The sequence below is a fragment of the Carlito syrichta genome, unplaced genomic scaffold (assembly GCF_000164805.1).
Source record: "Carlito syrichta isolate Samal-C Ts95f unplaced genomic scaffold, Tarsius_syrichta-2.0.1 Scaffold120518, whole genome shotgun sequence".
NCBI classification, from domain to species: Eukaryota; Metazoa; Chordata; class Mammalia; order Primates; family Tarsiidae; genus Carlito; species Carlito syrichta.
In genome coordinates, this window is record NW_007064614.1 from 83,957 (window position 1) to 94,938 (window position 10,982).

The 10,982-nt window shown below is 48.6% G+C and overlaps 1 protein-coding gene across 1 annotated transcript in view; it reads right to left on the reverse strand.

Moving 5' to 3' along the window:
- Positions 1-10,982, reverse strand: part of SSC5D (scavenger receptor cysteine rich family member with 5 domains) — a 33,339-nt gene that overhangs the window by 2,025 nt on the left and 20,332 nt on the right. Inside the window, exon 12 of the mRNA XM_021707575.1 lies at positions 5,371-5,535. Coding sequence (XP_021563250.1) covers positions 5,371-5,535 — 165 coding nt within the window. The remainder of the gene's footprint in view (positions 1-5,370; positions 5,536-10,982) is intronic.

Sequence of the window (10,982 nt, forward strand, 5' to 3'; positions counted from 1 at the left end):
GGGAAGGTGCTGGGGCACGGGGATCACTTTTGGACCGGGATGGCACGGAAGTGTTCAGAAGGGTGCAGAATACAGAAAGATCCAGACACAGCGCGGACCGGGATGTTAGGGAGCAGGGGGAGGTAGGGAGATGTCAGAGGGGGCAGAGGTCATCTTGGTAATCATCATACATATCATTAGGCAGTATTTTTAAATTTTTATTTTATATATTTTTATTTTGTAGAGACAACGTCTCGCTGTATTGCCCAGGCTGGTCTCAAACTTCTGGCCTCAAGTGATCCTCCCACTTTGGCTTACCAAGTGTGAGCCACCACACCCCGCTAAATTTTTTTTGATTTTTTTGTGGAGCTGTGATGGGTCCAGTGAGGTGGGTAGGATCCTGTATTCAATTGAAATTTTGATATTTGGTTCATTATGGATTTTTTTGGCATTAATTTTGATTTTCTTTTTTTTGAGTCAGGGTCTCACGATTACGGCCATCAAAGCCTCAGCCTCCTGGGCTTGAGTAATCCTTCTATCTCAGCCTACTAGGTAGCTGGGACTAGTGCCACAACACCCAGCTAATTTTAAAATAAATTTTTATTTATTTATTATTATTATTATTATTATTTGACTAGGAGTCTCACTCTGTTGCCCAGGCTGGAGTGCAATGGCATGCTCACAACCACCACAGCCTCAACCTGCTGGGCTCAGGTGATCCTTCCACCTCAACCTTCCAAGTAGCTGGAACCATAGGCGCACACCACCACACCCAGCTAATTTTTTGATGTATTGTAGAGACACGGTCTTACTATATTGTCTAAGCTGGTCTTGAATTTTGGACTCTTGGGATCAAGCAATCCTCCCACCTTGACCTCCCAAATTACTGGGATTACAGACGTGAGCCACTGCACCTGGCCTTTAACTTTGAGTTTTAAATATATTGTGCTAGCGGGGCTTGGTGGCTCAGCCTGTAATCCCACGCCTTTGGGAGGCTGAGGTGAGTGGATTGCCTGAGCCTGCAGGTTCGAGACCCACCTGGGCAACTTGGTGAGACCTCATCTCTACAATAAATAAAAAAAAATGAGCCAGGCGTGGTGGCATGCACCTGTAGTTCCAGCTACTTGGAAGGCTGAGGGGGAAGGATCGCCGGAGCCCAGCAGGTCGAGGCTGCAGTGGCTGGGAGCGGCCACTGCACTCCAGTCTGGGCGACAGAGTGAGACTCCAACTAAAAAAATATATATATAAATAAATAAATAATAATAATAATAAATATATTGTGCTATGATATCCTTGACCTTGATTACTGTGTTTTTTGGCACCCTTAGATTTGGGGTCTGAGTTGAGTGAAGACTCACCCTCTTCCTGGCGAATTTTCACTTTTTACAGATGAGGGAAGAAATTAGGCCAAGAGGGGAGGTAACTTGCCAGAGATCACACAAACGCAGTTTGTAAATAGCAAGGACAAGATTTGAACCCAGGCTGTGTGAATCCAGAGTCTAGGCAATGAAATCCCACGTGTTCAATGATGGGAATGTTCTGTGATCTGCACTGTCCAGTACGGCAGACCCTGGCCACATGTGGCTACACACCACTTGGAATGAGGCTCGTGTGAATGCGGACCTTAATGCTTCATTTTTCAAAATGCTGATTCATTTTGATGTAGATAGCCACCTGTGTTGGTAGCTACCATCTGGAACCTCAAAGCTCTGGAGACTTACATTTGTTCCTATAGGGCTTTGCATCCCTTTCTCCTGTCCTTTGTTTGCAGGGGTGGAGAAGCAGTTTCAGTAAAGGGCTTGGCCTCAACCAGGCTGTCTGGGTTTAAACCCCAGCTCCATTGCCTCCTAGTTGGGTGACATGGGCAAGTAATTTAACTGCTTGAATCACAATTTCTTTCTTTTAAAACTTTTTTTTTTTGTAGAGATAGGGTCTTACTATGTTGCCCAGGTTGGTTTCAAATTCCTGGCATCAACCGATCCTCCCACCTCAGCCTTTCAAAGTACCCAGATTATAGGGTGAGCCACCATGCCAGGCCTGAATCTCAGTTTCTTCCCCATCTATATACCGTGGATGATCAACATGTCTCCTTTGTAGGGCATCACAAGGATTCAGAGATCATGGTTGTGCAAAGCACTTAGCACAGTGTCTAGCTTAAAATAAATATCCTTGTGATTATTGATGTTGTCAGAGTCTTTGATGTCTGAGCCTCAATTTCTCTGTTCTGTGAAATAGACATAATTATAGACCTACATAATGGTCTATAATGCATGTGGATATTATGAGGAATAATACACATACAATGTTTAGACTAGTGCCTGACATGGGGTATGTTGCTTGATAAATGTTAACTGTTTTAGTTATTATTTTAAGAATCTCAGCTTAGATATTTTAAGGTCTCAGATATCTAGACTGGCAATGGCATTTTTTTTGTTGTTGTTAGAGTCTCACTCTGTCACCCAGGCTGGAGTGCAGTAGCACGCTCACGGCTACCTCATAGTTGACCTATTGGGTTCCGGTGCCTTTCCACCTCAACCTTCCAAGAAGCCAGAGCTACAGGTGTGCACTACCACACCCAGCTAATTTTTAATTTATTGTAGAGACAAGGTCCCACCAAGTTGCCTAGACTTGTCTCCAACCTGTGGGCTCAGGCAATCCACTCACCTCGGCCTCCCAAAGCGCTGGGATTACAGGCTGAGTCACCAAGCCTGGCTAATGGTTTTTAATTTTTCAGACCCAAGGGCCAGACAACTACAAACTAAATTATTCATACTCAGCACATTGTCATCAATAGTCCCTGCAGTGTGTCCTCTTATTTTATTTTATTTTTATTTTATTTATTTTAATTTTATTTTTTTTAATTTAATTTTATTTTTTTAGTTGGAGTCTTACTCTGTCACCCAGACTGGAGTGCAGTGGCCGCTCCTGGCCACTGCAGCCTCAACCTGCTGGCCTCCAGCGATCCTTCCACCTCAACCTTCCAAGTAGCTGGAACTATAGGCGCGCGCTACCCCGCCCAGCTCATTTTTATTTATTGTAGAGATGAGATCTCACCAAGTTGCCCGGGCGGGTCTCGACCCGCGGGCTCAGGCAATCCACTCACCTCAGCCTCCCAAAGGCGTGGGATTACAGGCTCAGCCACCGAGCCCGGCTTTTTATTTTAATTTGAATCCTTTTTCTCCCCCATCTCTGTCCTTGTCACCTTCTCCCATAGGCACCTCCACTAATGTATTTGACATATGGCCTTAAACATGTGTGTGTCCTTATAAAATATAGTGTTCTATAAGTGTATGGGTATTTTTGTGTTTATGCTTTTAATTTTGAAAATAACATCCAGCTGGAATCTCATTCTGTGTCTGACATTCCCCCTCAATATATTGTTGTTAACACCTATCCATGTGGCTGTGAATACATCTAGTCATTGTTTTAGCTGTTGCATAGAATTCCATCATGTGCACCCGTTGCATTTCCTTTAACCATTCCTCAATGTTGGACATTTAACTAGTTTTTAACTCCCTGATTATCGCAGAGTTCAAAAGACCATCCTCATATATGAGTGAGAGACCACCCAAAAAAACCAGAATTATCTTTTGGAGGGCAAGCCCCTTATAGTATAGGCTTCCCCTGCTAGGTAAGTGTTCTAGGAACCCATCGGCATCAGTGTATTAGTTAGCTTGTTGTGAGAGGCTGCATTCAGCCTCAGCAAATTTTTTTTGGGGGGGGGGGATTTTTTCAATGCATGTGCCCATTTCATGATGGGAGATTTACACAAACAACTTGCCCACACTGTGCGGAGTGTTAAAAAATGGCATAACCCCTGAGCCCCATCCCCCTATTCACCCAATCTCACCCTGAGCAACTTTTTTTTTCGCCCATGAAAAAAGTCCTCAAAATGAAAAGTTTTGCTGATGTGGAAGAGGTGAAACAAAAAATGGCAGAAGCACTAAAAGGCATCAGAATTGACAAGTTCAAAAACACTTTTGAGGCCGGGCTCGGTGGCTCAGCCTGTAATCCCAGCACTTTGGGAGGCTGAGGCGAGTGGATTGCCTGAGTCCGTGGGTTCGAGACCCACCCGGGCAACTTGGAAAGACCTCATCTCTACAATGAATCAAAAATTAGCTGGGCATGGTAGCACATGCCTGTAGTTCCGGCTACTTGGGAGGCTGAGGTGGAAGGATCGCCGGAGCCCAGCAGGTCAAGGTTGCGGTGATCGGGAGCATGCCACCGCACTCCTGTCTGGGCAACAGAGTGAGACTCCAATTCAAAAAAAAAAAAAAAACTGTTTTGAGCAGCAGAAAAAGCACCAAGATAAGTGTATTCCTTCAAACAGCAAGTACTTCGAAGGTGACTGAAGTTTAAACATGTAAGAATAAATACACAATTTTTAATAAGCAAATTCCAGGTTTTTTGAGTTCTCCCTCATATGTCCTCTTATAAGCCTGTGTAAGGATTTCTCTGAAAAAAATATTTAGGAGAAAGATTTCTGGATTATAACTTATAATCATACTTAATTTTACTAAATACTGCTAGATTGTTTTTATTAAATAATGATACTCAGTGGGGATGCCTATCACCCACATCCTTACTCACACTTAGCATTATCCACCTTTCTAATTCTTTTCCATGCTTGTCCTTGTTTTAGTTTGTATTTTCTGATTTCTGATGAGTATGAGCATTTCTACATATTCTAAGCCATTTGGACTTCCCTTTCCATGAGTCACCTATTTGTATCTTTTGCTCTTTCTCATTTGGGGTTTCCTATCATTTCCTTCCTTCCTTCCTTCCTTCCTTCCTTTTTGGTTTAGAGCCTCACTCTGTCTCCCAGGCTGGAGTGCAGTGGCACCATCATGGCTCACTGCAGGCCCAACCTCCAGGGCTCAGGTGATCCTACCACCTCAGCCTCCCAAGTAGCTGGGACTATAGGCACACACCATCACACTCGGCTAAGTTTTTGATTTTTTTTTTTTAAAGACGAGGTCTCACTATGTTGCCCAGGCTGGTTTCCCATCATTTTCTTATTTGTCAGAGTGACTTGCATAGGCTGGAATAGGGTTTCTCAGTCTCAGCACTGCTGACATTTTGGGCAGGATGGTTCTTTGCTACAGGGCGATATTCTGTGCACTGTGTATGTTTAACACCATTTCAAGCCTCCACCCATTAGGTGCCAATGGATAGCCTCTCTTCTTCCAGTCATGACAACCAAAGTGTCTTCAGAGATTGGCAGATGTCCCCTGGGGGCAAAACCGCCCCTCATCAGGACCTCTTGTTTGAGGATGTATCTCTCTTGGGTCTTTCAGGGGTTAGGGTCAATCACCATTGGGGGTTTGGAGTTCACTTCCCCACCCCACAACACATGCTCTCCAGTGCCCTTGCCCCAGTCACATGTCTCACCTGTGTCCCCGTGGGCCCTTGGAGCTGGAGAAGGGTAGCCTGGGCTCCTGGTGGTGCCAGCAGCAAGAGAGGTCCCAGGCGTGTCTGCAGTGGGGGCCCCCTTGATCCGGCCCCTTCCCGAATGAGCATACCACATCCAGGGAGGTCTGTAGCCATCCTTGCCACCTTGGGAGATCCAGGGAAGAGAGTTGAGCCTTCAACCTCCCTTTGAGTGTGAGTCTCCCCTCACTCCCCCTGGGCCCGGCCCTGGGACCAGCATGATCCTCCCGCAGCTGGGCCATCCCTGTAGCCTCCTCCCAGATCTCAGGCCTCCTCCCCATTCTCACAGTCTCCTCCCTGATCTCATGGCCTTCTCCCCCATGTCACAGCCTCCTTCCCGATCTCACAGCCTCCTCCCTGATCTCATGGCCTCCTCCCCTGTCTCACGGCCTCCTCCAGATTCATTAGGATGCCCTTGGCTACAAGAACGCAAACTGTCACTAAACTAGCTTATAAAATAAAGGCATTTATTATTTCAACTCCCTGAGGCCTCTGCCCTAGGGGGAAAAAGTTTATAATATCTTTACTAATGAACATTTCTATAACACTATTTTTCCTATGTTTTTTGGCTAAATACACTTGGATAATCTCTATGTAATAACCTTTTTATATAACATATGCATTTATAACATATATACATTTTATTTAGGGAAACTAGAAAGATCATTCAGATTTCTAGCTTGGCTGATCAAAAAGCTTATCTTAACAACTGGTTTCTTGAAACAGAATTCACATATCATACAATTCACCAACTTAAAGTGTGCAATTCGGTGGTTTAACAAAATTTTTTTTTAGACCAGAGCCTTGCTTTGCTGCCCAGGCTCCTGGCCTCACACAATCCTCCCATCTCGGCCTCCCGAGTAGCTGGGATTACAGTCACATACCACTACACCCGGCCAATTATTTTGATGATAATTATTTTTTTGTAGAGATGGGGTCTTGCTACATTGTCCCAGCCAGTTTCAGTGGGTTGCGGCATATTTGCAAGGCTGTGCTGCTGCCTCACAAACAAAATGAACATTTCCATCACCCCAGCAAAACACCCCGTCCCACTACCTTGATGGTTCTTACTCACCTGGTTCACCAAACCAACTTCCTCTGTGACCCTGTCCCCCCACACTGACCTCAGAGGCCGCCTTCTGATGCGGAGACGGCCCCACATCCTTCCCCAAGTCCCCACCACCCATGGCATCAAGCCCACGTGCCTGTTCATCTGCCTTCACAGACCGCCCGCTGGCCCCATCCTTCCCACTGTCTGGTCCGCACAATGCTCCCATTGGATGCCTGCCATCCAGTCTTTTCAGACCTCCTGGCCTCTGGCCCTGCTCTTGGCCCTGCCTGGAATTCCCTTCCCCTCCGCATTCCGCCCAATAAGCCTGCTGAGACACGCGCAGCCAGGCAGGAGGGCAGCATCCATAGCCCGAGGCACGTGTGCCGGTGTCACTGTGAGCTCTGTGGCGAGCTGTCCTGCTTACAGAATCCCTTGCTCCATCACCTGCTGATACACTGCATGCTAATAGGACGAGGGGGCCCCACTTCACCCCAAAGTCAGGTGCCGTGGACAGCTCAGTCATGCCTTCCCATAACCAACCAAGCTTAATTAAATACCATTCCATTCCTATTAAATACCCAAGATGACAGCTGTAACATCCTACCTCATGAGCCATTAGTAGTGCTATTAACTAGGGAATTTTAAAAGCCATCAGTGGTACTTTTAATGCATGAATTATTTTATTGTTTAGAGACAAGGTCTTGCTGTGCTGCCCAGGCTGAGATTACATGTGTGAGCCACCATGCCTGGCCAGTACTATTAATTTAAACAAACAAACAAGCAAACAAAAAAGTTTAGGGAGAAAACCATTAGTAGTGAATCACTAACAACTTCTTTCCAAGATGCTGGGTGTGGGGAAAATGCCATTAAGAACTCACATTGAAGCCAGGCACAGTGGCTCATGCCTGTCATCCCAGCACTTTGGGAGGCGGAGGTGAGAGGATTACCCGAACCCACAGGTTCGAGATCAGCAATTTGGCAAGACCTTGTCTCTACAACAAATAAAAAAATTAGCCATATGAATATGGCTGCATCTCATATGGTGGAATATTATACAGATGTTAAAAAGAAGGAACTTAGCCGGGCTCGGTGGCTCAGCCTGTAATCCTGTGCCTTTGGGAGGCTGAGGTGAGTGGATTGTCTGAGACCGCGGGTTCGAGACCCGCCTGGGCAACTTGGGGAGACCTCAGCTCTACAATAAGTCAAAAACTAGCCAGGCATGGTAGCGCACGCCTGTAGTTCCAGCTACTTGGAAGGCTGAGGAGGAAGAATTGCCGAAACCCAGCAGGTCAAGGCTGTAGTGGCTGGGAGCGGCCACTGCACTCCAGTCTGGGTGACAGAGTGAGACTCCAACTCAAAAAAAGAAGAAGGAACTGAGTTGCTGTATTTTAATGCAAAGAATCGCTTATTGTGTGCCTGGGTCTGTGACCTCATGAAATGGATGCCAAAATGATTTCCATTTTACAGATGAGGAAACTAAGTCACAGAGAAGTTATTTGCCCACCCAGCTAGGAAGGGACATAGCCAGGCAGTCATGAGGCCTCAAAATTTAAGGTTGGATGGAGGAGGCGAGCTGAAAAAGGGGTGTGCAGGACTGATGTCTCTGTGCACAGTATTCAGCTGCTAGAGGAGGCAGGAGCATTGGCAGGGTACCATGGATCACACCTGGAATCCCAGCACTGTGGGAGGCCAAGACGGGAGAATCACTTGAGCCCAGATGTTCAAGACCAGCCAGGGCAACACAATGAGACTCTGTCTCTACAAAATTTTTTTTTTTTTTTTTGAGTTGGAGTCTCACTCGGTCGCCCAGACTGGAGTGCAGTGGCCGCTCCCGGACACCGCAGCCTCGACCTGCTGGGCTCCGGGGATCCTTCTGCCTCAGCCTTCCAAGTAGCCGGAATTACAGGCATGCGCTACCACGCCTGGCTGATTTTTTGATTTATTGTAGAGATGAGGTCTTGTTGCCCAGGCGGGTCTCCAACCCACAGGCTCAGGCAATTCACTCACCTCAGCCTCCCAAAGGCGCGGGATTACAGGCTGGGCCACCAAGCCCGGCTTCTACAAAATATTTTAAAAATTAGCTGGGTATAATGGCTTACGCCTGTAATCCCAGCTACTCTGGAGGCTGAAGCAGGAGGATCGTTTGAGCCCAGGAGGTGGCGGCTGCAGTGAGCCATGACCGTGCCACAGCACTCCAGCCTGGGTGACAGAACCAGACCTTGTCTCAAAAAAAAAAAAATGTAGAAACAGTATGGGGTCAGGAGACATATGTATGGAGTAGTTACAGTGTAAATACCTGTGTGAGAGTAAGAAGCCAAATTTCAGACAGTACATTTTGAGAATACAGAGCACTTTGCAATTGCAGGCTGATATTTTCATAGGAAGGCAGCTTCGATGTGAGATTTTTTTTGGTTTTGTTTTTTTTGAGTAGGAGTCTCACTCTGTTGTTCAGGCTGGAGTGCAGTGGCATGCTCATGGCCACCACAGCCTCGACCTGCTGGGCTCAGGTGATCCTTCCGCCTTAGCCTTCCAAGTAGCCTGAACCACAGGTGCACACTACCACACCCAGCTAATTTTTGTATTTATTGTAGAGACGAGGTCTCGAACCCCTGGGTTCAGGCAATCCTCTTGCCTCGGCCTCCTAAGTGCTGGGATAACAGGCATGAGCTGCCATGCCCACCCTTGGTGAGCTATTATTCACTTTGGGATTTGGTTCCAAGGTTGTAGCCCCAGGAGCCTCCTCCAACCTGAATGAGGCCACCACCTGCTCTCTGCTCCCTGGATTCTCCAGAGTGAATTCTGTCCTTCCCAGTCATCATGGCTGGAGCGGTTCAAGGTGTGAATCTGGAATCTGAATCCAGGCTCTGCCTTTTGCTCACCTGAGCTCTCTGTACCTCAGTTTCCTTATCTGTAGAATGAGACTAAGGATAGAACTTGTCCCATACGGATATGTGGGGAGGAAGAAGTGAAAAACCACACCATCCAACCCCTAAATTTAATCTTGCATTTAGCCTTGGGTCCTCTTCTCTGCATGATGTCATGCAGGGATAGTGCACTGCAACACCAGGAGTGCATGAGTTCCCCTCCTGTCCCAGCTGGGCATGGCGGGACAAGTGAGACACAACTATGGGTCAGCATGGCCTTCCCCATGCCCACAGCCTCACATTCCATCTTGCTAGGCTGCAACCTCAACCCAGGCACTCCTGGGACCTCCAGGAGGCAGAGGTGAAGCCGCCTGCAATCCCCACCCTGGCTCCTGTGCACCCACCCCCAGTAGAAGGCGGGTCCCCCTCTCCTCCCTCCCTCTCCTCACCAACCCTGCCCATCGCCCAACTCCATCGGCTCAACTCCCAGAAGTTGGTGTGCCTGCATATTCCTCTGAGAATGCCCTCGGTCCTGTGTCTGCTGGTGGGATAACACCATCCCCTCTGTGAGGCTCTCCTCGATTTCTCTCCCACAAACAACCACTCCTTCCCTGGATGCAGCTGTTGTTCGTTTTCAGCAAAGGTCAACCAAATATTCTGTGGGTTTGAATGATTTCACACTCATGTTGCTGGCTGGGTTGAGACCCGAGGTCACCCTGCGAGTTCTCATCCCAGTGGAGCCACAATTAGCTGGCCTCCGGACTCGAGCTTCCGAGGATTTCAGCACACACAGTTCCCAAGCCCAGGAGTACCGTGTGTGAACTCGCTTAAGACAGAATCCGCTCGTGGCTCCCGAGTGAGCGCTGACCTTCCCTGGGCCTCACCTTTGCCCCCATCTGGAACTCAGTGTCTCCCTGGAGTCACCCACGCCCAGCCCCGAGCAAGCCTCCCTGAGCTTTTCCAACAACCCTGGAGCCCCATTTTTTCCCCAGAGGAAGGAAGCCAAGCCATTTTGCCAAGGTTGCCTTGCAGCTGAAGACATGAATCCGCGCCTGTGTTCTCTGCCACCGTCCACCCCGTACCTCCCTCCAAGTCTTCGCATCGCGAAGGCTGTGCTTACGGCTGTCTTTAGGTTTCCCTGGTCGGTCTGCAATCCTGCAATGCCTCGGGCTCCAGGCCTGGGTGACCCGTGCGCCGCGAAGGGTCCCCCGGGCAGGACCCAGCATTTGCCGGTCTCCACCACGAGGGGGCGCCGTGGGACAGGGAGGAGGCTCTGCGGCGCGCAAAGGCTCCGGGACCCGGATAACCTTCGAACGCGGAGCATCACCTCCCGGAGCTCCCGTTTCCGGTTCTGAAACCGGGGAATGATAAGCCCCAACTCACAACCCTGCCCGCTCACCCCAAGTCACGGCGCCTGCGGGGCCTGCTCCCCGCTCCCTCTCCCCAGGGCAAGGCTGGATGGGGCCTCTTTGCTCTACACCCAGCTATTGTTACCGCGGGCACAGGCCTGCCGGCCAATCAGGAGGCGCAGTGCGCAGTGACGCCACGAGGCGCGTAGCAGATGAAGACTTGCCCATCCTGCCCTCCCACTTCCGGCTCCGCCCCACGCGCGCATGCGTAGACAGAGCAAAAAAAGGCGGGAAAGGGCGCGGGTGGCA